This window comes from Bos taurus, chromosome 4, assembly GCF_002263795.3.
Source record: "Bos taurus isolate L1 Dominette 01449 registration number 42190680 breed Hereford chromosome 4, ARS-UCD2.0, whole genome shotgun sequence".
NCBI lineage: Eukaryota > Metazoa > Chordata > Mammalia > Artiodactyla > Bovidae > Bos > Bos taurus.
In genome coordinates, this window is record NC_037331.1 from 44,025,285 (window position 1) to 44,052,792 (window position 27,508).

General features: G+C 38.9%; 1 protein-coding gene across 2 annotated transcripts in view; it reads right to left on the minus strand.

The window, feature by feature from the left end:
- CCDC146 (coiled-coil domain containing 146) overlaps nucleotides 1–27,508 on the minus strand; it is a 141,502-nt gene that overhangs the window by 108,840 nt on the left and 5,154 nt on the right. The window contains exon 2 of one of the 2 annotated variants that reach the window (XM_005205333.5): nucleotides 9,113–9,282. In XM_005205333.5, the coding sequence (XP_005205390.1) occupies nucleotides 9,113–9,271 (159 nt within the window). In that variant the 5' untranslated portion in view covers nucleotides 9,272–9,282. Of the gene's footprint in view, nucleotides 1–9,112; nucleotides 9,283–27,508 lie in introns of those variants that run through there. The other variant, NM_001205487.3, reaches the window with a different exon arrangement.

Genomic DNA, 27,508 nt, shown 5'->3' on the forward strand with positions numbered 1-27,508 from the left:
AAGGAGTCCAACAGTTGATAGTTTTATATAGAATCTGTTTCAGTGAAAAGGTCACTTATCAACAAGCCTAATCCATCGTAATCTACACATCCACAATACTTGCATACCCTACACTCTAACAGAATTTTGTATTATATACAGATTCACACTTTTACTTCCCTAGTGTTTTCCTCCAGTGTTCACACTCCCCCTTGTGTCTCCCAAATGCTCTGTGCTACTTTTTCTCTATCCCTTGGTTAAATCAGGTCAAAGACTTAACAATGTTTGGCATAAAAATTATTTTTAGGAAATGAAAGGAGTTGCTGACTAGTTCTGATGAAAAGCAAAACAGCCAAAAGGCTCAGGCAAGATACACTCATGTTTTGGTTTTGGCTCTTGGCATTCAGACAAGAATGATTTTATGATTTCCAACGCTTGGAAAAGTTCAGTATCTGACACACTGACATTTGACAACCAAGTTGACCCTTAGAAATCAGTGCTACTTTACATAACCACGTACAGATTAAAAGTAGAAATTTTGACTTGGGGAATACCATGAAAGCTATCACTTAAATTAAGCCTGAATGTGCAACAGACATGATGCTTTGAATAAAGAGATACACACTATTTGTTAACAATATTTTGCAATACTATGGAGAAGGCAATGGCACCCCACTCCAGTACTCTTGCCTGGAAAATCCCACGGACTGAGGAGCCTGGTGGGCTGCAGTCCATGGAGTCGCTAAGAGTCAGACACGACTGAGCGACTTCACTTTCACTTTTCACTTTCATGCATTGGAGAAGGAAATGGCAACCTACTCCAGTGTTCTTGCCTGGAGAATCCCAGGGACGGGGGAGCCTGCTGGGCTGCCATCTATGGGGTTGCACAGAGTCGGACACGACTGAAGTGACTTAGCATACAATACTAAATATTTACTACTTATCTCTGTGCAAGATCTAGAGCCAGGTGCTGTTTAACACATGGTCCTCACCATAGTGTCAGAGGAGGACAATTGCTTATAGCTCATCAGGGTGTGTATCTTGGTACAGTCTTTTCAGAAAGTCATTTGAAAGTATTTCCCAGCATCAGTGAGTCAGTGCTTCCCAACAGGTGGCCAAAGTATTGGAGCTTCAGCTTCAGCATCAGTCCTTCCAGTAAATATTCAGGGTTGATTTCCTTTAGGATTTATTGGTTTGATCTCCTTGCTGTCCAAGGGACTCTCAAGAGTCTTCTCCAACACCAATTGGAAAGCATCAATTCTTCGGTGCTCTCCCTTCTTTATGGTCCAACTCTCACATCTGTACATGATTACTAGAAGAACCATAGCTTTGACTGTACAGACCTTTGTCAGCCAAGTGATGTCTCTGTTTTTTAATATGCTGCCTAGGTTTATCATAGCTTTTCTTCCAAGGAACAAGCATCTTTTAATTTCATGGCTACAGTCACCATTTGCAGTGATTCTGGAGCCCAAGAAAATATAATCTTCCACTGTTTCAACTTTTTCCCCCATCTATTTGCCTTGAAATGATGGGACTGAATGGCATGATCTTAGTTTTTTGAATGTTGAGTTTTAAGCCAGCTTTTTCACTCTCTGCTTTCACTCTCAACAAGAGGCCCTTTAGTTCCTCTTCGCTTCCTGTTATTAGAGTGCTATTTCTCCCGGCAATCTTAATTCCAGTCTGTGATTCATCCAGCCTGGCATTTTGCATGATGTACTATGTATGTAAGTTAAATAAGCAGGGTGACAATATACAGCTTTGATGTAATCCTTTCCCAATTTTAAGCCAGTCTGTTGTTCCACATTAAGTTCTAACTGTTGCTTCTTGGCCTGCATACAGGTTTCTTAGGACAGGAAAGTTGGTCTGGTATCCCCATCCCTTTCAGAATTTCCCCCACTTTGTTGTGATCTACACAGTCAAAGGCTTTAGCATAATCAATGAAGCAGAAGTAGATGTTTTTCGGGAATTCCCTTGCTTTCTCTGTGATCCAACAGATGTTCACAATTTGATCTCTGGTTTTTCTACCTTTTCTAAATCAGCTTGTACATCTGGAACTTCTTGGTTTACATACTGCTGAAGTCTTGCTTGAATGATTTTGAGCATTACCTTGCTGGCATGTGAAATGAGCACGACTGTACAGTAGTTTGAGCATTATTTGGCATTGCCCTTCTTTGGGATTGGAATGAAAACTGATCTTTTCCAGTCATGTGGCCACTGCTGAGTTTTCCAAATTTGCTGACAAATTGAGTGCAGCACTTTAACAGCATCATCTTTTAGGATTTGAAATAGTTCAGCTGGAATGTCATCACCTCTAGTATCTTTGATGCTTCCTAAAGCCCACTTGACTTTACATGCTAGGATGTCTGGCTCTAGGTGAGTGACTACATCATCATGGTTATCTGGGTCATTAAGACCTTTTTTATACAGTTCTGTGTATTCTTGTCAACTCTTCTTAATCTCTTCTGCTTCTGTTAGGTCCTTGCCATTTCTGTCCTTCATTGTGCCCATCTTTGCATGAAATGTTCCCTTGGAATCTATAATTTTCTTGAAGAGATCTCTAGTCTTTCCCATTCTATTGTTTTCCTCTATTCCTTTGCATTGTTCGTTTAGGAAAGCTTTACCTCTCCTTGCTATTCTTTGGAACTCTGCATTGAGTTGGGTATATCATTCCCTTTCTCCTTTGTCTTTCACTTCTTTTCTCAGCTATTTGTAAGGCTTCCTCAGACAACCACTTTGCCTTCTTGCATTTCTTTTTCTTGGGGATGGTTTTGATCACTGCCTCCTGTACAGTGTTACAAACCTCCATCCATAGTTCTTCAGGCACTCTCTACCAGATCTAATCCCTTGAATCTATTCATCACCTTCACTGTATAATCATAAGGGATTTGATTTAGTTCATGCCTGAATGGCTGGGTGGTTTTCCATACTTCCTTCAACTGAGGCCTGAATTTTGCAATAAGGAGTTCATGATCTGAGACACAGTCAGCCCCAGGTCTTGTTTTTGCTGACTGTATAGAGCTTCTCCATCTTCAGCTGCCAAGAACATAATCAATCTGATTTCAGTACTGCCTTTTTGGTGATGTCCATGTGTATAGTTGTCTCTTGGGTTGTTGGAAAAGGGTGTTTGCTATAACCTGCATGTTCTCTTGACAAAAATCTGTTAGCCTTTGCCCTGCTTCATTTTGTACTCCCAAGGCCAAACTTGCCTGTTACTCCAGGTAACTCTTGACTTCCTACTTTTGCATTCCAATCTCCTATGATGAAAAAGACATGTTTTTTTGGTGTCCTTGTATGTCTCATAGTACTGGTCAACTTCAGCTTCTTCTGTTTAGTGGTTGGGGCATAGATTTTGATTACTGTGATGCTGAATGGTTTGCCTTGGAAATGAACCAAGATAATTCTGTTGTTTTTGAGATTGCACCCAAGTACTGCATTCTGGACTCTTGTTGGCTTTGAGGGCTGCTCCATTTCTTCTAAGGGATTCTTGCCACAGTAGTAGATATTTGAAGATATCAATTAAAGTTGAATATAAGCCTAAATTATGACACAGGAACCCCAGTCCTAGGTATACACCCAAGATAAATGACTTCATAAGTATAAAGCATGCACAAGAATGATCATGGTACTATGATTCCATTCATATGATTTTTTAAAAGAGGCAAAACTAATATGTAGTGATAAGTCAGAATAGTGGCTAACTTCGGTGGGAGCAATGACTTGGAAGAGTTTCAAGGGACACTACTGAGTTGCAGGAAATATATTTTCATGTCAGTGTAAATATGGCATGAATGAAGAAGAGATAAATTCAAGAAATAGTTAATGGAGATATTTAACCCTCAAGCTAATAAAGAGAACACAGGAGGAGAATTAGGATCGGGAGAATAATGAATTTAGTGCTGAACATGTTGGTTAATGGCATATGTAAAAAAGTGCTATACCCTGAGTATTTGTGTTTACCGAATATATGTTACACCTTAACAAAAATTTTTTTAAATAAAAGTTTTCAACAGGACAAGAGAAGTCTGTAGAGTGTCAGTCCTCATCATTAGGCAGCCATGGCAGGGTTGAGGAGCAGGTGTCTAGAATTAACCCACACAATCCATTGATGTGACTTCATTCCCAAGCACCACTTTGAACATTAATCCCAAAGAGTGGATTTAACACAATGTAGTCCCTGCCCTGTTAAGTCTTACTGTTTAATGTGATCATAATATCAGTGAGGAATTAAATCTGCTATGCAAAATACTGCATGATGAGAAGATATTCAGTAAATATCTGTTAATGATCCTGTACCAAGTGAAAGGTACAGCCTACAAATGCCATAAGAATTGACAGGTTGGAGAAAATACTGTGCGCTGGCTGCTCAGATACAGTTTCTTGAAAGATGTGGGAACTAAGCCAGATTCTAAAAGGTTGGGAACCGATGCAGGTTTGCAAGGGGTGGCCTCTGCAAGTGTTTGATCTGATTTCTTTTTAGTGGGAGTACCATAGTCTTTCAAGAGGCAACATAAGTAGGAGGATTATGGACAGCCATGACCTTGCATCATGCTTTGTGAATATGTTGCTAGTTTACTAGCCATCTAAATATGGGAGACTCCATACTAAGAGGAGTAACATAAACAGAAGATCATGAGGGCTATGTGAACTATTAGATTGCAAAAGTAGTTTGGGCCCAAATCGCAGAGTGCCATGACTGCGGAACACATTCTGTGTGCAATGTTAGATGAGAGCATGATATCCATGCTTTACAATTAAGTAGCACTGGGCCAATTGTATGGCTAGCATTAGCAACAATAAATGCGTCAGCAGCTTCTGGTTCTTTCTGTGAGATGCCAAGCATCTGGATCTTTAGAATTGGATTTCTGACTGCTTTCTTTCAGAACTTTTGTTATGCTGCAGATTCAACTTCTGTTTGGACAACTGAAGGAGGAAGGCTTATATATAATAGGTTAAAAAATTATAAGACTTGGGAATCTTAGACTTGTGAATCTTAGAAAATAAAGCTAGATGCCAATAGGAATAACCTCAAGGGTGTTTATTATGGAAGTAAAGTTGTTTTAAGCCAATAATTCACTATGCAAGACTTTTGCTGGCTGAAAAAAAAAAAAAAAAAGAGTTCTCAGGCAGTAAAATCATTGGTGTAAATACTACCCAAAACAGCTGGACAGTTCTTTGACCTTATAATCAAAGGTATCCACTATATCAGGGCGGGGGGGGGGGGGGGACCATACCCAATGATTAATAGCTATAATTTGTGCATACATGAGTATTAACAGATTCTTGAAATATTTAATGAATCGTTACCTTGAAGAGCAATATTCAGGAGAAGTTGTCCTAAGTTCTCCTTTGATGTTACAAAGCAAACATTTCCTGTTTATTTATCTGTGGCTTACAAAATTTGACTATAATTTTTATTGTTAGCATAACCTTTGGTAGAATTCCATGGTGGCTCAGATGGTTAAGCGTCTGTCTACAATGTGGGAGATCTGGGTTTGATCCCTGGGTCGGGAAGATCCCCTGGAGAAGGAAATGGCAATCCACTCCAGTACTATTGCCTGGAAAATCCCATGGACAGAGGAGCCTGGTAGGCTTCAGTCCATGAGGTCACAAAGAGTCGGACACAACTGAGCAACTTCACTTTCACTTTCACTTTGGTAGAAATAAACTGTTCCCTTATTTGATAGAATTATTAGGAATAGTGGTATGAAAGTAGAAATACTATTTCAAAGTTAGACATATGATGGATTTTAGAAGAAATAGAGAACCCTGATCATTTGAAAACATGAATAATAGAGGTATAAACTCATCATTATAAATATATAAAGATATAGATAGAAATATATATAAATTTGCATAGAATAAATATATTTATGTGCCTATTTCCTATCTCTAAGAGTACTTAGAAGCAATGATAGTCCAGTAGCAGTGAACACATCCAGCACTGAGATCTTAGTTTTCAAATATCATTCTCCTCTGAAAAGGGAACTAAAAATCCTTTGAGAAATGGCTGATCCTAGAGTTGGAGCAACGGGGAAGCCAATGGCACCCCACTCCAGTACTCTTGCCTGGAAAATCCCATGGATGGAGCCTGGAAGACTGCAGTCCATGGGGTCGCTGAGGATCGGACACGACTGAGCGACTTCACTTTCACTTTTCACTTTCATGCATTGGAGAAGGAAATGGCAACCCATTCCAGTGTTCTTGCCTGAAGAATCCCAGGGACGGAGGAGCCTGGTGGGCTGCCATCTATGGGGTCACACAGAGTTGGACACGATTGAAGTGACTTAGCAGTAGCAGCCGCAGAGTTGGAGCAAAGAAAATGCAAGCTGAACGTGCAATATATTCTTATGACAGAAAGTTAAGAAGTACATAAAGAATCTTAGGAACACGTCAAAAGGGTAAGTGAGCCTTCTTGAAAGAGTTACACTGACCAAATCTGGGACAATTGAAGTATCAAAATGAATAATGGCAATGATGGATTATAACTCACTGAGTAGAATAAGAACTCATAAGTTCACCCTGATGGGTGATGGATGGATTGATAGATACAGGAAAGAAGAGAACATTCTACCTTACAGTAGGATGCCGACTAATAATTGTAGAAGAAATGATGGAATAAGAAACTTGCCATTTTGCAGCCATCATAGTAATAATTAATTTGGGGAAGAATCATCAGAGATGTAAAACTAGTAGGTGAAAATTTTAGCAGAGCAGGATACTTAAATGGAGGCGATGTAATCCCAGCTAAGCTTCTTCAAATCCTAAAAGATGACACTGTTGAAGTGCTGCACTCAGTATGTCAGTAAATTTGGAAAACTCTGCAGTGACCACAGGACTGGAAAAGATCACTTTTCATTCCAATCCCAAAGAGGGGTAATACCAAAGAATGTTCAAACTAGCATACAGTTGTACTCATTTCACATGCTAGCAAAGTAAAGCTCAAAATCCTTCTAACTAGGCTTCAGCAGTATGTTAACTGAAAACTTCCAGATGTACAGACTGGGTTTAGAAAGGGCAGAATAACCAGAGATCAAATTGCAAACATCTGCTGGGTCATAGGAAAAGCAAGGAAATTCCAGAAAAAAAAATCTGCTTCTTTGACTATGCTAAAGCCTTTGACTGTGAGGATCACAACAAATGGTGGGAAATTCTGAAAGGGATGGGAATACCAGACCCGTCTCCTGAGAAACCTGTATGCAGGTTAAGAAGCAACAATTAGAACCAGACATGGAACGACTAACTGACTGATTCCAAATTGAGAAAGGAGTACAACAAGTCTGTATATTGTCATTCTGCTTATTTAACTTATATGCAGAGTACATTATGTGAAATGTTGGGCTGAAAGAATCACAAGCTGCAATCAAGATTGCCAGGAGAAATATCAACAACCTTAGATAGGCAGATGATATCACTCTAATGGCAGAAAGTGAAAAGGAACTAAGGAGCCTCTTGATGAAAGTGAAAGAAGAGAGTGAAATGGCTGGCTTAAAACTTGACATTTAAAAAATAAAGATCATAGCATCTGGTCCCATCACTTCATGGCAAATAGATGGGGAAAAATCAAAACAGTGACAGGTTTTCTTATCTTGGGCTCCAAAATCACTGCAGACAGTGACTCAGCCATGAAATTAAGTGTGCCTGCCCCTTGGAAGAACAGCAGATTAAAAGGCAGAGATAACACTTTGCTGACAGACGTTCATACAGTCAAAACTATGGTTTTTCCAGTAGTCATGTATGGATGTAAGAGTTGGACCATAAAGAAAGCTGAGTGCCAAAGAATTGATGCTTTCGAATTATGATGCTAGAGAAGACTCTTGAGAGTCTCTTGGACTACAGAGAGATCAAACCATTCGATCTCAGTCCTGAATATTCATTGGAAGGACTGATGTTGAAGTTCTAATACTTTGGCCACCTGATGGGAAGAGCCAACTCACTGGAAAAGACCCTGATGCTGGGAATGATTGAAGGCAAAAGGAGAAAAGGGCAGCGGAGGATGAGATGGTTGGATAGTATTACCAACTCAATGGACATGAATTTGAACAAACTCCAGGAGATAGTGAAGGGCAGGGAAGCCTGGTGTGCTGCAGTCCATGGGGTTGCAAAGAGTTGGACACGACTTAGTGACTGAATGACAACAAAGAGGATACGTAAATAGCCTCAGATTATCTCCCCATAGGGCCTTATTAATTTCGAGAAGAAAAACATAACTTTATAGAAAAGAAAGCTAGAAGTCACCACCTTAACCAAGTGATAAAAGCTGAAAACATGAGTAATGGAACAAACTGACATCAGGTGTTCCTGATATGTCGTTTCTATGTATATGTAAAACAAAATTTCAACAATATTCAAAACATTTACACCAACAAAATATTTGGGTGGGGATTTACTTTTGCTTCTGGTTTTAAGTAAACTCTGATTTTACCCAAAGATTTTTTTAGCTTAATATTACTATCAAATTTCTTAGATGTTTTATTCAGTTATATTCATGTAAATTTAGGAGTCCAGAATTCATATGCCCTCTAAGCTCTTTTCTCAAGTACAGCTCTCAAAATTGACAAGTTGCTATGTGGTCAGTTACTATTAAAGAAAACAGTCTCCTCATTTTGGGGTATTTCCTAAATGTTCATCTTATTTTTTAAAAAAATCAGAAAAAAATGTAACAAAAATCGTATTTCCTGTTTTGCTTCTCTGCTAATAGAAAACAGTATATTTCAGTGCCCTTCTGAAGTAACTACATTTAGTTAACTAAATGTATATTCTGTCTATCATTATAAGATAAAACCTTTTATCTTCATTTTATTGAAGTAGTCTATCCAATAATGAAAGAAATCTCTCTTAATTAATTTACCAACAGACAGAATGTACTTAAGTAGTTGCATGTATGTAAAGATTTATTATGCCTTCAAAGCATCGAGCCTACACTACTGCATTAGTCCAGGATTATGTGATAGGCTTTCAGAAGAGAAGGTGGGGACTACTTTAAAGAGCTTGAAACAGTATGTATCACATACAGATTACATATGATAAATTATTTTGATGATGATATTAACTTCATCTGAATTTTTAAGTAGGTAAGGAGGCAAGTCTCATTGTAATAATTTATAAAGGGAGTAATAAATAAATATATATGTACCTCATGCAGACAAATGAAAGCTGGAGTTGTAGATAAATCAACAAATCGCTCATCTTGGATGTTAATTGTGGGTGCAGTGGCATAAATGGGGTCCTCTTGCGCCTTTCCACCTTTCTCCTCTTCCTCTTCTTGGTCTGTGTCTGTGGTACTGTCTTCCATTTTTCACAATTCTAAAATAAAATCATTCCATATTTAGCTATTTATGGATATCTTCAGTTATAAAGTAAAATTAATGGAGGATAGGATAATAAAAGCAATTAGAGTAATCTGTTCAATGAAATTCTAGGTCAGGAAACTTAGCTGCAATCACATTACTATAAAAGGCTGCTTTGTTGCAAAGATGCTCTCCATTGATACACTCAAAGCAATACTTCCGATTTTAAAGAGTAGATTATTTCACTAACTGGAAAAAATAATTAGTAACTAGAATTTAGGTTCCATGAAGGCAGAAAATAAACCTAATTTTGTTCACTGAGTATTGTAGTAGGCACTCAATTACTATTCATTGATTGGATTAATAAACAGAACCTTTATCCTTAAAATATAGCACAAAGTTAATTCAAATTACTTTTGGAAACATAAAAAACAACAGCCTGTGGCGCCCCACTCTGCCTTGGGCATGCACGTGTGCACAAGGCCTCCGGGCTAATTGCCCGATACCCACACTGCCTGCTGCTGCCACTGCGCAGGCCTGTGTGCTTGTGCACCCTGATGCAGGCCGGTCTCTGTGCTCGTGTGCATATGCTCAGCTCTTCCATCGGACTCCACTTACAAAACATAAGCTGGTATTTCAAGCTGGTGACACCAGAACGTTAAGCCAAGTACTGGCCCCTCCAAAAGTGGGTCATTTTATCACCGCACAGGTCACACATCCTTGAAACCAGCCCTGATTATTGACCATTGATTTCCTCAAGTAGTCAAGTGGACCTAGAGTCCTTTCTAAAATGACCCCTATGTTGGCTAGCAAGGTTTCTATTGGTTCACTTTGGTGGCATTGGGATGGCCGCTCCTCTGAGAGCTGGTAAGAGGCCTCCATTGCATAGAAGAATGCCAATCTAATCTGCTCTTTTGATCTCCGCATATGTGAATTTTCACTCGACAGATGAGCATACCTGCTTTCTTCTCTTACTAGACAGGATCACTTCAACTGTCATAATTTCTTTTTGCTTTAATTTTTTTTAATTTTTATGCAATTTTTAAAAGTTACTCTCCATTTTCACTTATTACAAAATACTGGTTATATTCCTCATGTTGTATGATACATCTTTGAGCCTATGTTACACCCAACAGTTTGTACCTCCCTGCTGGTAATCACTTGTTTGTCTATATTTTTATGAGTCTGTTTCTTTTATATTATATTCACTAGTTTGTTCCAATTTTTAGATTCCACATATAAGCGATATCATACGGTATTTATCTTTTTTGTTTGACTTATTTCACTTAGTGTAATGCCCTCCAAGTCCATCCATGTTGCTGCAAATGGCAAAATTTCATTCTTTTTTATGACTTGAGTAGTATTCCATTGAGTAGTATTCTGCATCTTCTTCATCCATTCATCTGTTGATGGACATTTAGGTTGTTTCCATATCTTGGCTGTTGTAAGTAGTGCTGCAGTGAACACTGAGGTCCATGTATTTTTTTGAATTCGTGTTTTTTCAGATATTTACCAAGGAATGGAATTGCTGGGTCACATGGTAGTTCTATTTTTAGTTTTTTGAGGAAGCCCCATTCTGTTCTCCACAGTGACTGCACCAATTTACATTCCCGTCAACAGTGTAGGAGGGTTCCCCTTTTTTCCACATCAATGGCAGATTATGTTACTTGTGGTCTTTTTGATGTTAGCCATTTGGACAAGTGAGGTGATATCTCATTGTAGTTTTGATTTGCATTTCCCTGATGATTAGCAATGTTGAGCATCTTTTCATGTGCATTTTGGGTGGCCATCTGCATTTCCTCTTTGGTAAAATGTGTTTTCAGGTCTTCTGCCCATTTTTTGATTGATTGTTTTATTTGATGTTGAGTTGTATGAGATATTTATATATGTTGGATATTAATCCCTTATTGGTCATATCACTTGGAAATATTTTCTCCCATACAGTAGGCTGTCTTTTTATTTTGTTGATGGTTTTCTTTGCTGCACAAAAGCTTTAGGTTTAATTAGGTTCCATTTGTTTATATTTGCCTTTATTTCCTTTACTTTAGGAGAGGATCCAAAAATATATTGCTGCTTTATGTCAAAGAGTGTTCTGCCTATGTAATTTTAAGGTTTTGTTGAGCGCATATTGCCTATTATGTCTATGTTATCCCTACTCTGATGATACGGCTCCTCCTTCCTTTAATATGGAAAATATGTTCTAAAATATGAATCTAGATGGCACGGCGGGCTCTGATTCCTGAATTTATTAAAGTGGTCACAGGCATATCACTGATTGATTGTTTTCTCCTCTCTAAAATGGAAGTGATAGTAACTAATTTTTCTGTTTCATAAAGAAAATGCATATTAGATGTGATAATGCCTCTGGACTTGTAGCTTCCACTCTACCATCTCCACTTTTCTGCCACAGCCATAAATTGCACATGCACTTGCCTTCCTCCTCTTGCTACAAAAACCCTTCACAGTTGTAGCATGCACTTCCATCATGAAGCACCGAATGTCTGGTTGTTTTTCCTTATGTGATATTAATAGTAATTGAGATTGTTTGGACTGCCCCTCCTTTAACACACACATTTTTAATGTCATAATACAGTTTAAAAAAAAATAGTACCTGTTATTATTAAGGTATCACAACCTTAATCAGTTTATTGTTTAAGTCTTCAGGGAACTGGAAATGGCTTGATGACAGATCTGCTGCTGCTGCTGCTGCTAAGTCGCTTCAGTTGTGTCCGACTCTGTGCGACCCCAGAGGTGGCAGCCCACCAGGCTCCCCCGTCCCTGGGATTCTCCAGGCAAGAACACTGGAGTGTTTAGATATTTGTGTTAATAAGCTAAAATATGTACGTTCAATCATTTCATGGATGAAAAATGTTTAGGGCTTTCCCAGCAAAACATTTTCTTCAGAACATCAGGTCATAACTGTTATTTTCAGCTTTTTCTTTTAGCCTTTTCTTTAAGAAATATATCAAATATAACCATAGTAACTTCAACAAATAACAATTCGAGTAATTTTGTTTTATCTAAACCCTTTCATTTTCCCTTTCCACTCTCATATTATTTTGAAGCAAAACCTAGACAGCTAGACTTAATAATATATACTGAAGAACTCCCTAAATATCTTTGTATATTTGTAGAGATAGTTCTCATTTCATTTCACAGGTGCAAGGCACCCCTTTGCATAGGTATGCCACAAGCTATTCAAATAATCCCTTATTTATAAATATATGAATGTTTCCAGTTTTCTGCCATTACAGTTTTGCAAAGCAAAGTACACCAATTTATTTAAAAGTATATTTTCAAGGCTCTTGGAATCTTTATAATCCAGATGGCATTAACCTGAAAACAGAAGCTCAGGCTGTCTTCTCAGAGCATGGCACCTTTAAATATGGTACAGCTTACCTGGGCAACGAAAGAAGATGTCATGCTGAATTTGCACAAATTCTTGAGTCTGTTGATGTTTTCAGGCTCTACTGTCTTGAAAACATTCTAAATATTTTACGGCAGGTAAGACATTTTACATAGGAAAGCAACTGCTACTGCTGCTGCTGCTAAGTCGCTCCAGTCGTGTCTGACTCTGTGCGACCCCATAGACGGCAGCCCACCAGGCTCCCCCATCCCTGAGATTCTCCAGGCAAGAACACTGGAGTGGGTTGCCATTTCCTCCTCCAATGCATGAAAGTGAAAAGTGAAATCAAAGTCTCTCAATCGTGTCCGACCCTCAGCGACCCCATGGACTGCAGCCTTCCAGGCTCCTCCGTCCATGGGATTTGCCAGGCAAGAGTGCTTGAGTGGGGTGCCATGGCCTTCTCCTTAGGAAAGCAACTAAAGGACACTAATGGAATTCTGACAGACATTATCAGACAAACTTCAACCGTTAGAAAAGAAAGGGAGAGTAAGAAAGTTAAAAAACACAATAGAGGCAAGTGCAAATGTCTCATGTGAATTAAATATAAAACACTAATAAATCTAGTTAAATATAGAGACTGAAAGGCTTTAAGTAGATACCAAAGTTTAACAGACAAAAAAAATTCAAGGATTAGTTAATATAGCAAAGCCCATTGTACTAATATTATCATGCTGCAGTCAATATGAATTAAGAGCCATAAATAAAAGAACAATATATACTCATAGGCCACAATGATATAAACAAGAGAATATTTATAAAACGTCTAAATGCCTGGTGTAAGAACTACATAGCTATCAAGCATAGTGATTCTAGAGCCATATATCTCCATAATACCTAAATCAATTACGCAAACATTTATTGAGTCATTTTACGAAAATCAAGAGTCTACAAAGATGCAAGCGATTTACAATCTAAAGAGGGAGGAATGCAGGGAAATAATTTCTATGTCATACAAGATAAGGTACAATCAGTCAGTTCAATTGCTCAGTCGTGTCCGATTCTCTGCGACCCCATGGACTGCAACATGCCAGGCTTCCCTGTCCATCACCAAATCCCGGAGCTTGCTTAGACTCATGTCCATCGAGTTGGTGATACATCCAACCATCTCAGCCTCTGTCATCCCCGTCTCCTCCTGCTTTCAATCTTGCCCAGCATCAGGGTATTTTCCAGTGAGTCAGTTCCTCGCATCAGGTGGCCAAAGTATTGGAGCTTCAGCTTCAACATCAGTCCTTACAATGAATATTCAAGACTGATTTCCTTTAGGATTGACTGACTTGATCTCCTTGCCATCCAAGGGACTCTCAAGAGTCTCCTCCAGCACCATAGTTTGAAAGCATCAGTTCTTTGGCACTCAGCTTTCTTTATGGTTCAACTCTCATGTGCATACATGACTACTGGAAAAACCATAGCTTTGACTATATGGACCTTTGTCAGTAAAGTAATGTCTCTGCTTTTTAATATGCTGTCTAGGTTTGTCGTAGCTTTTCTTTCAAGGAGCAAGTGTCTTTTAATTTCATGGCTTCAATGACCATCTGCAGTGATTTTGGAGCCCCCCAAAATAAAGTCTGCCACTGTTTGCATTGTTTCCCCATCTATTTGCCATGAAGTGATGGGATCAGATGCCATGATCTTCATTTTTTGAATGTTGAATTTTAAGCCAACTTTTTCAACTCCTGTTTCACTTTCATCAAGAGACTGTTTAGTTCCTCTTTGCTTTCTGCCATAAGTGTGGTGTCAGCTGTATATCTGAGGTTATTGCTATTTCTCCTGGCAACCTTGATTCTAGCTTGTGATTCATCCAGTCCAACATTTCACATGATGTACTCTGCATATAAGTTAAATAAGCAGGGTGACAATATACAGCCTTGACGTACTCCTTTTCCTATTTGGAACCAGTCTGTTATTCCATGTCCAGTTCTAACTGTTCCTTCTTGATCTGCATACAGATTTCTCAGGAGGCAGGTAAGGTGGTCTAGTATTCCCATCTATTTAAGAATTTTCCAGTTTGTTGTAATCCACACAGTCATAGATTTTAGTGTAGTCCATGAAGATAAAATAAACCTAAATAAAAAGCAGTTTTCTTAGAAATGTAGGTAAGGCTTAAAAAGAAACTTGTATCCTAGAATTTAGATTTTAATCTGTATGTATTGGGAGCCATTACATTTTTTGCAGAGAAGTGTTATCTGAATTTGTAAAGATGTTGCTGGCAGTGAGAAGAATGGTCTGGAAAGGGTGTGAATTTGGAGGCAAGGAGACAATTTAGAGGCTTTGAGCCAGTCCCTGTGCTATGGGTAGCAGATGGATGCCATAGTGAGCAAAACCAGACAAGTCCCTGACCTCAGGGAGGTTCACAGACTGGTGAGCAAGATGGCAATTAATCACAGAATCACAGAGATAAATATAAAAATTATGAGTAACTGAAGGAGATGCTGTGAAAGCATGGATGCAGAAGCAGGGTTATGGGGCAACTACATGTTCCCAGTGAGTGCCATTCGCAGGGAAAGGTCTGCAGGGAAGCAACCCTGACTGGAAGGTGAGGTACTGAGAGCAGTACCAAGGCAGCACCATGCTACATTGTAGGAGTCCAGAGGAGAGAGGCTGTGGCTGTATGAAGGGAAAGGACACGTACTGAGCTTTGACACAGAAAAACAAAAGGCCGCTAAAGGAGGAAAGAAGAAAAGAAAAAGCTTTAGTCCCATTGCAGAAGAACACTCAACTCCTCTATTATTCACACTTCACCTCGGGGCTAAAAGACAGAGCCAAAATAGGAAGCTTCCCAGAGAATAATTAAGCAATACACATTGCAGGGCATGCCTTGTTTTGTAAGATACACCACTACTTCCTCTTCCCTAAAACTAAAGAGGTGATCATTTTGTCTTGATTTTGCACTGTTCAGGAAATTTGTCTTGACATTTACAAGAAACACATGCAAAAAACTGAAAACCCTGCACACCAGAGAATGGGCAGGATACACAAATGATATGACTTTGAAGGTGAAATGGCAATGCTTGTTTCAAAGTAGATGTAGCAGGAAACCACCGTATTGCCTTTTGATATCACTAGTCACTAACGGGCACACATTTTGCTTATCTTAGAATAGTGAGGTGTATTGTAAAGTCAAACTAGTATTTCTTTGCCCCACACAGAACCTGGGCATTATTTTTCATAATTTAGCATTTTTAATTGCCCTGGAAACATAATCACATGCTCCTTTCCCCATCACCCACTGCTATAAAAGGTTAGTTACATAAACATTTCTATAGTAATTCAGAGCTAGACCCCTTGGAGGACGGGAAAAGTCTGGGACACCTAATTTTTTGTTGTTTCAGTTTCCTATATTTATTAAAAAACATAAAAATGTCAAAACGGGGTTAAAAAACTGTGGTATATTGAAAGTTGTAGGGCAAGTGCCTCTCAATCCTGTCAGTGTATCTCTGTGATTACACGTGTATGCTCTTTTGAAGGTAACGTTAAAGTCTACACTGAAGGCTTTTCTTTCTGAGAGGCCTCTGGTCCACAGTGTGACAGGCTCAGAATACTGGGCAGCCAACGCAACACACAGCCTGCAGTCACCTCGGATCCAATTTACTCAACAATAACAACAAGATCATTATCAGATATTAAGACATTGGCAGTCTTAAATGCAACAGATACAATTATTGAACTTATTCATGTCTAGGTACTTTATTCTATGTACAATTATATAATATCCTTTAGTACCATGCAAAGACAAGATTATACTTGAAACTTTTTTTTATTAATAACGTATAGATACAGATTTCATGTCATGTTTTTAAGAAGAGGGAATAGAAAAGCTTTGTCATTCAAAGACCCAACAAATCAAACCACAGCTTCTTTCTGTTCCTAAAAAAAAAAAAAAAAAAAAATGAGACAGAAAAAGAGTCACTCAAAAAAGAATCTTGAAAAAAACCCCACAAAAAGCCATTCTTGTACAGAAAAAAATAAATAAAACCACTGCAGTCAGTAGCAGAGAAGGCAATGGCACCCCACTCCAGTATGCTTGCCTGGAAAATCCCATGGTCAGAGGAACCTGGTAGGCTGCAGTCCATGGGGCTGCTAAGAGTTGGACACGACTGAAGCGACTTCACAGCAGCAGCAGTCAGTAGATAAAATCTGGTTCATAATCAAAGTGTTAAACTAACAATGTTGCTTGGACATCCTTTAATTAAAAACATTTCATACACTTAAAACTCTTGAGAGGAAGCTCCAAGTGCATATCTAAACTTTAAAGTAAATGTTCACAGTATTAGAGAGTTGTCTTAAATGATAATATATGCATGTGTAATCAATGAGGAGGGCTTCCCAGATAGCTCAGTGGTAAAGAATCTGCCGGTCAATGCAGGAAACATGGGTTTGATATCTGGGTCTGGAAGATCCCCTGGAGAAGGAAATGGCAACTTACTCCAGGATTCTTGCCTGGGAAATCCCATGGACAGAGGAACCTGGCGAGCTACAGTCCATGGGGTTGCAAAAGTCGTACATGATTCAGTGTCTAAACAACCACCACGACCAGTGAGGAACTGTTAACTGCCCATGATCATAGAGAACCCAGGACTCTTACAGGATGAGCTCCCTTCTCTGGGATGGAAAGATGCTGAGAGAGCTCTAGCCCCACTCCCAACTCATTTCATAGTTCTATCACTTCCTCCTGAACACCGCCCCCCCAAACACGGATATAAGAAAAGCTATCCTTTCTTTAAAGCTTCCTGCTTTCTTCTTAGAAATCTGCACTGCTAAAAGGAGCTCTATGTTACTCATTTCTGAGTGGGTATAACATATTGGGTTGTGATGGTGAGTACCATCTATGTAGAAAAACTGTCATAGAAACAGTTCTTCTACATAGATGTGAAACTGACATGATTTTTGTCTCTAACATATCCTCCTGATTGCCCCCATTAGCATGCAGCTACTCTTGCCCAGTGGTCACTTACCTGTGCACCTAATTATAAGAACATTTATATAGTCCCTTACTATTTAAACGAAACTTTCCCTTTTACTTAATCCTTACAACAGCCATGTTCCATAAGAATAATTATCTTCATTTCATAGGTGAGGGAATTGAAGGTCAGAGAATATAAATGATGTGACTAAGATCAGACAGCAATAAACGACAGTATTTATTCAAACCCATGTTTACTGCTCTAAATCCCTTACCCTTTTGCATTTTGCTCTGTGGGACACTTGCCATGGTCCTAGCAAAGCTCTTGCCCCTAGGCCTCCAGTAGTGGAAAGCAGGGTCAAGAACACAGGCAGGCTGATGGAATTCAACTTCTGTAGCCACAAAGATGTAAGGCTAGGATGCCTTTGGGAAAGAGCAGGCCAGCAGAGTATAAATCAGAAACAAATTAATGCTTGTAGAACAGTGATTGTCAGTCCGAAAGGCCTTAAGACTGATCTGTGTAAAATCATGGGCTATAGAACCTGTTGTTATAGTTACAGAGCAAAGGAATGCCTTCACATATACGAAGTATGACAAGAAATGCTGGATCTTACATCTGCAATAATTTACAATCAATCTACAAGTCCGGTCAGGCTTCAGAAATTCAGAGTGCCTGAGAGGTCCTATTGATCTCCCTAATAGTTTCCAAATAATTTAGTATTAAGCAGAGACTGAGTATCAAAGCCTGTGGGAGGTATGAAATGCCCAAGTATTTCTGGGCATTTCTGACATCTTCTGCCATCTTCTGCCAGTCTCCCAGAAGGTCTGTTAAACAGAGATTCTTACACATGTGCATACAACCTAAAACTCTTCACATTGTAGGCCATTCCTCACTCTTGCTATGAAAATGTCCATGGTTTTCAAATTCTATTATCTTTGCTTGAATTAAAAAAACATGAGACCAGAAAGCACATTCATAACATTCCAACATTTGTCTGTCCTATCTAATCAGACCATTGCCTTGCATACCTCTTCCTTCATTTACACCTGTTCTCTTCCCCGTGTCACAGTCAGGAGAATCTGTGTGTCTGCATGGGTCTGTTTCCTTAGCAAAGGTGTTCATGAAATATGGGACTGTCACTGCCTCCGATCTGCCACAGCCCAGGTCTCTCCCTTCTTCTTCTCCTCTCTGTCCTCCCCCTTCTTCTGTTATTCCATCTAAGACTGGGATGAGTGTCTTTTACGTAGTCTACCAGGATGACAGCATGGGCTAATGGATCGACTACTTGGAAGTTCCTCAGTGTGGGCTTATCTCATTCCTCCCCTCCTCCTGTATAACCCTGGGCAAGACATTCAGCCTCTAAGTGGCTGTTTCCTTAACTGAAAGATGATTTAAGAGTTATTGCGAAGATAAAATGGGACAGTGTATGTAAAGTCTCTGCCCAGATTCAGCATATAGTCCTCAATAAATGGCAGCCTCCTCGCATCTCTGCCTGGTTCCTCTGCTTTCATATACAGTATACCTTGGATTATTTTTATAGGGAAAAAAATAAACAGAGGTCAGCCTGGGACTGGACCAAATTATTTCAGGAATCTATGGTCTGGAAAAGGCGACCTGGGTCCTCTTTAGCATGATTTTGTCCCAGAGCTCTCCTTAGGATTTGGTGTGAGAGTCCTGGTAAATCTAATCTTCAAATCCCACTGTGAGATGTTTAAATCTAAGATAAGAAAGACTGTGTAGGATATTGGGTACTGGAGAAGCAGAAAGGGAGCAACTAAAAATTTTAAAAGTCCTTAGAAAGAATATGTGTCAACTCTGAGTCATGGAAGAGCCAACTTTTTTTTTCCCTAGATTTTATTGGTATTTATTTTTGGCTGCACTGGGTCTTTGTTGCTGTATGTGGGCTTTCTCTAGTTGCAGAGAGCAGGGTCTGTTCTCTCGTTTGGGTGCACAAGCTTCTCATTGCAGCGGCTTCTTTTGTTGCAGAGCATGGGCTCTAGGTGCATGGGTTTTAGTACGCGTGGTGTATGGTGTATGGGCTCAGTAGTTGTGGCTTGCGGGGCTTAGTTGCTCTGTGGTATGTGGGATCTTCCTGGACCAGGAATCAAACCTGTGTACCTTGCAGTGGCAGGCAGATTCTTAACCACTAGACAACCATGGAAGCCCTGTGGGAAGAGCCAACTTTTCAGATAGTAAGTAAAGCAAGCAAGTTCCTTCTCCCATATTTAGAAATTTCACAGATTTCTATTTTCATTGCATGAGTATTTCCTGTTCACAGGTTTCCTCTGGTCCAAGGCAGATCTCTACTGTTGTCTTCCTCTCCCCAGGCAGCATCCCTTACTCAATTTCTTTCCTTCCTCTAAAAGCAAAGGTTTTTACATTGTTTATTATAGGGTTAGAAAAGCTGCTACTGCTGCTGCTGCTGCTAAGTCACTTCAGTTGTGTCCGACTCTGTGCGACCCCATAGATGGCCTCCCACCAGGCTCCTCTGTCCCTGGGATTCTCCAAGCAAGAACACTGGAGTGGGTTGCCATTTCCTTCTCCAATGCATGAAAGTGAAAAGTGAAAGTGAAGTCACTCAGTTGTGTCCGACTCTTAGCGACCTCATGGACTGCAGCCTACCAGGCTCCTCCGTCCATGGGATTTCCCAGGCAAGAGTACTGGAAAAGCAGAGACATTAATTGCCAACAAAGGTCTGTCTAGTCAAAGCTATGGTTTTTCAAGTTGTCATGTATGGATGTGAGAGTTGGACCATAAAGAAAGCTGAGTGCCAAAGAATTGATGCTTTCGAATTATGATGCTAGAGAAGACTCTTGAGAGTTCTTTGGACTGCAAGATCAAACCAGTCCATCCTAAAAGAAATCAGTTCTGAATATTCATTGGGAGGACTGATGCTGAAGACGAAGCTCCAATACTTTGGCCATCTGATGGGAAGAGCCAACTCATTAGAAAAGACCCTGATGCTGGGAAAGATTGAAGGCAGGAGGACTAGGGGACAACAGAGAATGAGATGGTTGGATGGCAACACCGACTCGATGGACATAAGACTGAGCAAGCTCCAGGAGTTGATGATGGACAGGGAAACCTGGAGCACTGCAGTCCATGGGGTCGCAAAGAGTTGGACACAACTGAGCGACTGAACTGAACTGAACTGATAGGGTTAGAAGAATATTTAGCAAGATAATCTTCCTATTGTACGTTGGAAGAAGAAATTAAAAATAAAATAAATCAAAACACCTTCTGAGCTGGGGAACAAGGAGAGGTGGTGAGGAATCAAGCTGGCATGGTCCCCTGAGGCACTGTGTCCACTCATGATCAAGCTCAAGAAATGAGACAGTGAAACTTGGACTTTGCAGGACATCAGAGGGATAATGTGCCTCTCTTGCCAAATAGGACTTGGGGAAAGTGGCAAGTTTCCAGAGCCATCATCAGTCCTACCCTTTCATGTGATAAAGCAGAGAGGGTTGAAGAGATTTTAGAGTGGAGTGGGAGAGGTGTTGAGGGTGACCGGGAGTGCTGCACCCCAAGAGCCCTTGCTGTTATGATAAGACGTTACTTCAGAAAGTTCTGTGGATCATACATTTGAGCATCAAATGGGGATGTAGGATTCTCAGAAGATGCCAGCATGGAGGCCCACATAGGGGACCCAGGTGGATACACATCTCAGGAGGAATCAGAATGGTCAGACACCACTAACTAGACAGCCACCCTGAACTATAATGCTACCTAACAACTCTGAACTTGGGTCTCATACTCAGGAGTAGGAGAGGAATGGGGAAACATGAATTCAGTAAATTTAAAAAAATCAGCTTTATTGAGGTATATAATTTATGTTAAACAAAACTCATTGTAAGTATACATTTGATGAGTTTTTACAAATATGGACAGGGTGTGATCACTGCCATGTACATTCCCATTGCTCTAAAAATTTCCTTTGTGCCCCTTTACAGTCAGTGCTCCTTCCCTTTCTGTCCCCTCCATCTCAGGCACCAGGAAACCACTAGTAGTTTTGCCTTTTCTAGAATTTCATGTATGTAGAATCATACATGTTTCTGGCTTCTGCTGCTGCTGCTGCTGAGTCACGTCAGTCATGTCCAACTCTGTGCGACCCCATAGATGGCAGCCCACCAGGCTCCCCCGTCCCTGGGATTCTCCAGGCAAGAACACTGGAGTGGGTTGCCATTTCCTTCTCCAATGCATGAAAGTGAAAAGTGAAAGTGAAGTCACCCAGTTGTGTCCTACTCTTAGTGACCCCATGGACTGCAGCCTACCAGGCTCCTCTGTCCATGGGATTTTCCAGGCAAGAATACTGGAGTGGGTTGCCATTGCCTTCTCTGTTTCTGGCTTCTATCATTTAGCATAAGGTTTTTGAAGCTCATATACATTGTTATGGATATCAATATTTCATTTCTTTTATTGCTTAATGATACTCCATTGTATAAATACACCATGATTTATTTGCCATTCTCCATTTGGTAGATGTTTATTTCTCTTTCCTGGCTATTATGAATACAGTTGCTACGAATATTTAAGTACAAGTCTTCATGTGAATGTATATTTTGGGTAAACACCTAGGAATGGAATTTCTGGGTCAAATGGTAAATTATGTTTGATTCTGTAAGAAACAGTCAAATGGTTTTCCAAGATGGCTGTCCCATTTTATACTCCTACGAGCAATGTATGAGGGTTCCCACTGCTCTACATCCTTGTCAATACCTGGTATTGTCAGTATTTTTAGTTTTAGCCATTTTGGTAGGTTTGAATAGTATCTAATAATTTTGTGGTTCAATTTGCATTTCCATAATGACTAATTATTTTGAGCATTTTTTTGTGGGCTTAGTTGCCATTTATATATCTTCTTAGTTTACACATATGTTCAATTTTTTGTTTGCTCATTTAAAATAGTTTTTCATATCATTGTAACAATTATTTGCATATTCTGGATACAGTCCTTTTTTAATTTTATTTTTAATTGGAGATTGGATACAAGTTGCTTATTAATGTTTTATAAATATTTTCTCTCAATCTTTCCTAGTCTCTTCATTCTGAAAAGCAAAACTTCTGAGTTTTGAGGAAATCCAATTTATAATTTTTCCTTTTTTAACTCATGCTTTTTGTATCTTAAGAAATCTTTGCCAAACTTGAGGTCACAAGATTTTCCCTATGTTTACTTCTAGAACTTTTATAGTTTAGCTCTTCTATTTGCAATTTTTAACTATTTCAAATTTTTGTGTATGCTGTGATGTAAAGGTTAATGTTCTTTTGGAGGAGGGATGGAGAGGCATATGGGTATTTAAAGTTTCAGCACATTTGTTGGGAAAAGTCTCCTCCTCCCATTGTTGTATTATAATTATAGTAGCACCTTCCTCAAAAATTAACTAACCAGATATTTTTAGGTCTATTTCTATAGTCTCTATTCTGTCCCATTGATTTAAATGTCTCTCCTTACAGTCATACAACATTGTGTTGATTATTGCAGTTTTAAAATAAGTCTTAAAATTAAGTAGGATAAGTCCTCAAACTTAGCTCTTTTTTCAAAATTGTTTTGGCTATACTTGGCATTTTACATTTCCATTTCCATTTCCAGTTAGAAGTAACTTGTCAATTTCTATTTTTTAAATAGAATTTAAAATAGAAGCCAGCTAAAATCTTTGACTGAACAATGAATCAATAATTAGTGTGAGTGATATGCCACCTTGAGTCTTATTTTCCTTGAATATGGTAATTCACTCCACTTAGATCTTCATTTTCTCTCAGCAGTGCTTCATGGTTTTCAGAAGATCGGTCTTGTATATATTTCATTAAATTTATCCCTAAGTATTTCACATTTTGTATTTTATTGTAAATGGCACTGTCTTTAAATTTCAATTTCCAAATGCCATTTTTGGCCCTTAGAATTGATCTTTTTATTGACCTTGTTTCTTGTAAACTTGTAAATTAATTCAGTTAGCTTTGTATAATAGTCCTTAGAATTTTCTACTAAGATGATCATGTCTGCATATAGACAGTTTTACTTCTTTCTGTCCAATGTAGATGGCTTTCATTTCCTTTTATTGCCTTATTATAACATTTAGGGCCTCCAGAACAATCAAGTGGTGAGAGTGCCCAGCTGTGCCTTGTTTGAGATCTTGAAAAATCATCCAGTCTTTTATGGTGAAGTATGGCACTGAGTCGGAGAAGACAATGGCACCCCACTCCAGTGTTCTTGCCTGGAAAATCCCATGGACGGAGGAGCCTGGTGGGCTGCAGTCCATGGGGTCACACAGAGTCGGACACGGTTGAAGCGACTTAGCAGCAGCAGCAGCAGCAGCATGGCACTGAGTGTGTGTTTGTCATGAATGCCTATATTAGGTGGAGGAGATTCCTTCGCTTCCAAGTTTGTGGAGGGTTTTTAATCAGGACTAGGTATTGAATTTTGCTAAATGTTTGGTTTTTTTTTAATCCGTTAAGATGACCATATTTTCCAACATGATGCTGGAACAACTGATCTTTAACATCCTCATGTAAAAAAATGTTCCTCACCTCATACTCTAACTAATTTATAAAAACTAACTTGAAATGAAGCATAGGCCTAATTGTAAATCCTAAAAGTAAAAAAACTTCCAAAAGAAAATGTAGAGGAGAATCTTTGCAACCTTGGATTTGGAGAAAGTTTTGGGGTTTTTGTTGTATATTTTTTTGTTTTTAGATGGGTGAGTTTTACTTTGTGTGAATTATACCTCAAAAAACTTGACTTTTGGAGAAGGCGATGGCACCCCACTCCAGTACTCTTGCCTGGAAAATCCCATGGACAGAGGAGCCTGGTAGGCTGCAGTCCATGGGGTCACTAAGAGTCGGGCACGACTGAGCGACTTCACTTTCACTTTTTACTTTCATGCATTGGAGAAGGAAATGGCAACCCACCACAGTGTTCTTGCCTGGAGAATCCCAGGGACGGGGGAGCCTGGTGGGCTGCTGTCTATGGGGTCTCACAGAGTCGGACACAACTGAAGCGACTTAGCAGCAGCAGCAGCAAACTTGACTTTAAAACAAACCAAAGCAAACAAAAAGATCTAAACATACACAGAATACTGAAATGTAAACTATTACAACAAAGGGAAAAAATTTTAAAATAACCAAAAATAAAAAATAGATTCTCCACAAAGGAAGTAAATTAGACAAATAGAAGACTTCTCATTAGCAAAAACTGTATTTCTTCAGAGATACTGAGAGACAATGCTTGTGTGCATGTCACTGAGTCGTGTCTGGCTCTTTCTGACCCCATGGACTGTAGCCCACCAGCCTCCTCTGTCCATGGAATTTTCCAGGCAAGAATACTGGAGTGGATTGTCATTTCCTACTCCACTCCAGGGAATCTTTCCGACTCAGGGATAGAACCTGTGTCTGCATCTCCTACATTGGCAGGCAGATTCTTTACCACTGAAGCCACCTGGCAAGCCCACTGAGAGACAGTATATGTCAACTAAGTTATTACTTAAGAGTGAGGTTGAAATAAAAACACTTCATAGTCTGAAGAAATTACTCAAAGACTCTCAAACAAAAATAAATCTAGAAGGAAAGAGATGAGCAAATAAATTGGTAAACTTTGCTAAATTTAAGTAAGCTTTAAATATAAACAGCAATAATAATAACTAGTTGCTTGGCTTCAAAAACAAGGTGGAACTAAAAAGCACAAGACAATAAATGACATGAGAGATAGAAGGGAACAGACTTATGTTAGAGAATTCTATTATTTGAGATGAAGATAGAGATATTGATCGATTAGACATTTGTTAAGTCGAGTATGTGAAAAAGTTAAGGATAATGATTAGAAGAAAATAGCCTTTCAAATTACTATAGAGGCAAAGGATGAACAAAGAAAAACATTTAAACTAAAGACATGAATGAAGAACAGCAGGAACAGCAAGAACAACAAAAAAGGCACAAAAAGGCAAGGTTAATAGAAAACACAAAATAAGATGGTATGAATAAGTATAAATGTAAAAGTAATTACAAAAAAGAAGGTAGATTCAATTTACATGTTAATACAGGTTCTTGAATTAGATTTAAAATATCTGTCTATATTCTGTTTATAAGAAACAAGTCCCAAATATAATGTCACAGGTTTGAAATAAAAGGATGAAAATATTATTATTAGATTAAAATATGTATCAAGATAGAAAGCAGCACTAGAGATAATGAGAGATATTATTTAATGACAACAGTTTTATCGAGAAGTAGTATTAATCCTGACCCTGTACACAACTAACAGTATTGCCTCAAAATATGTAAAATGTAAATGAAATTTCTACTCAAAAGTATATGTTAATGGTACTGCAATGTGAATGGTTGCAACAGTATTGCTGCTTTGTAGAAGTGCAGTGAAGAGTTAGCACATACAAGAACTCTAGCCTAAAGTGAGCTTTTAAAGTTTTTCTAAGTTAACTTTCTGTTTGCAGTAAATATTATCTTAGACACACACACACACACACACACACACATATTGCTTTAATGTATACCCTGAGAATCTTCTTCAGATATTTGTAAACTAGATGATTTCTCAAAGTGTTTAATGTGAGAGAAATTTGACTACATTAACTAAGAAGCTTTTTCTGGTACATCATCTGCATGAAAACAAATAACATGGGATTTCAAATGGGATTACCTACATATTCATTAACTACTTCTTAGTATTATAGTTATTACTCTAGATAATAATAAACTCTATTATTGAGTTTATTAAGATTTTGTAAGAAGAACAGAAGTTGTAAGATATATTTATTTCAAAAGTTTATAATTAAGTTAGCAAATTCCTAGGGCACCCCTCACTTAAAGTGAATTCCAGAATCCTTTCTGTAGGTTACATTTTTTTTTTTTTTTCTGAAAAGTCTCCAATGCCCTCTGCTGTTCATTTATTGAATTTTTTGTTGAAGTATCAGATGGTAAAGGGAGAAGGAAATGGCAACCCATTCCAGTATTCTTGACTGGAGAATCCCGTGGACAGGGGAGCCTGGTGGGCTGCTGTCCATAGGGTTGCACAGAGTCAGACATGACTGAAGTGACTTAGCATGCATGCATGCATGCATGCACAGGAGAAGGAAATGGCAACCCACTCCAGTATTCTTGCCTGAAGAATCCCAGGGACAGAGGAGCCTGGTGGCCTGCCATCTATGGGGTCGCACAGAGTTGGACAAGACTGAAGCAACTTAGCAGCAGCAGCAGCAGCAGATGGTAAAGAATCTGCCTGCAATGCAGGAGACTTAGGTTTGATCCCTGGGTCAGGAAGATCCCCTGGAGAAGGGAATGGCTACTCCAGCATTCTTGCCTGGAGAATTCCATAGACAGAGGAGCCTGGAGAGCTACCGTTCACAGGGTTGCAAAGAGTCAGACATGACTGAGTGACTAATGCTTATAGCTGATAATGTGTAAATTACTGCTGTACAGCAAAGTGGTTCAGTTATACATGTATATATATCCATTATTGATATATATATTCTTTTCCATTATGATTTATCATAGGATCCTGAATACAGTTCTCTGTGTTTTACAGTAGGATCTTGTTATTTATCCATTCTTATATAAAAGCTTACATCTGCTAACCCCAAGCTCCCACTCCATCCCTCCTCCTTGGCAACTACCAGTCTGTTCTCTATGTCTGTGATTCTGTTTCTGTTTCATAGTTTCATTTGTGTCATATTTTAGATTCCACATATAAGGGAAATCGTATTTGTCTTTCTGTATTTGACTTACTTCACTTAGTATGATAATTTCTAGCTGCATTCATGTTGCTGCAAATGCCATTTTTTCATTCTTTTTTTACGGCTGAGTAGTGTTCCTCTGTTTATATGTGCCACATCTTCTTTATCCATTAAATCTGTTGATAGACATTTAGGGTTGTTTCCATGTTCTGGCTATCATGAATAGTGCTGCTATGAACATAGGGGTGAATGTATCTT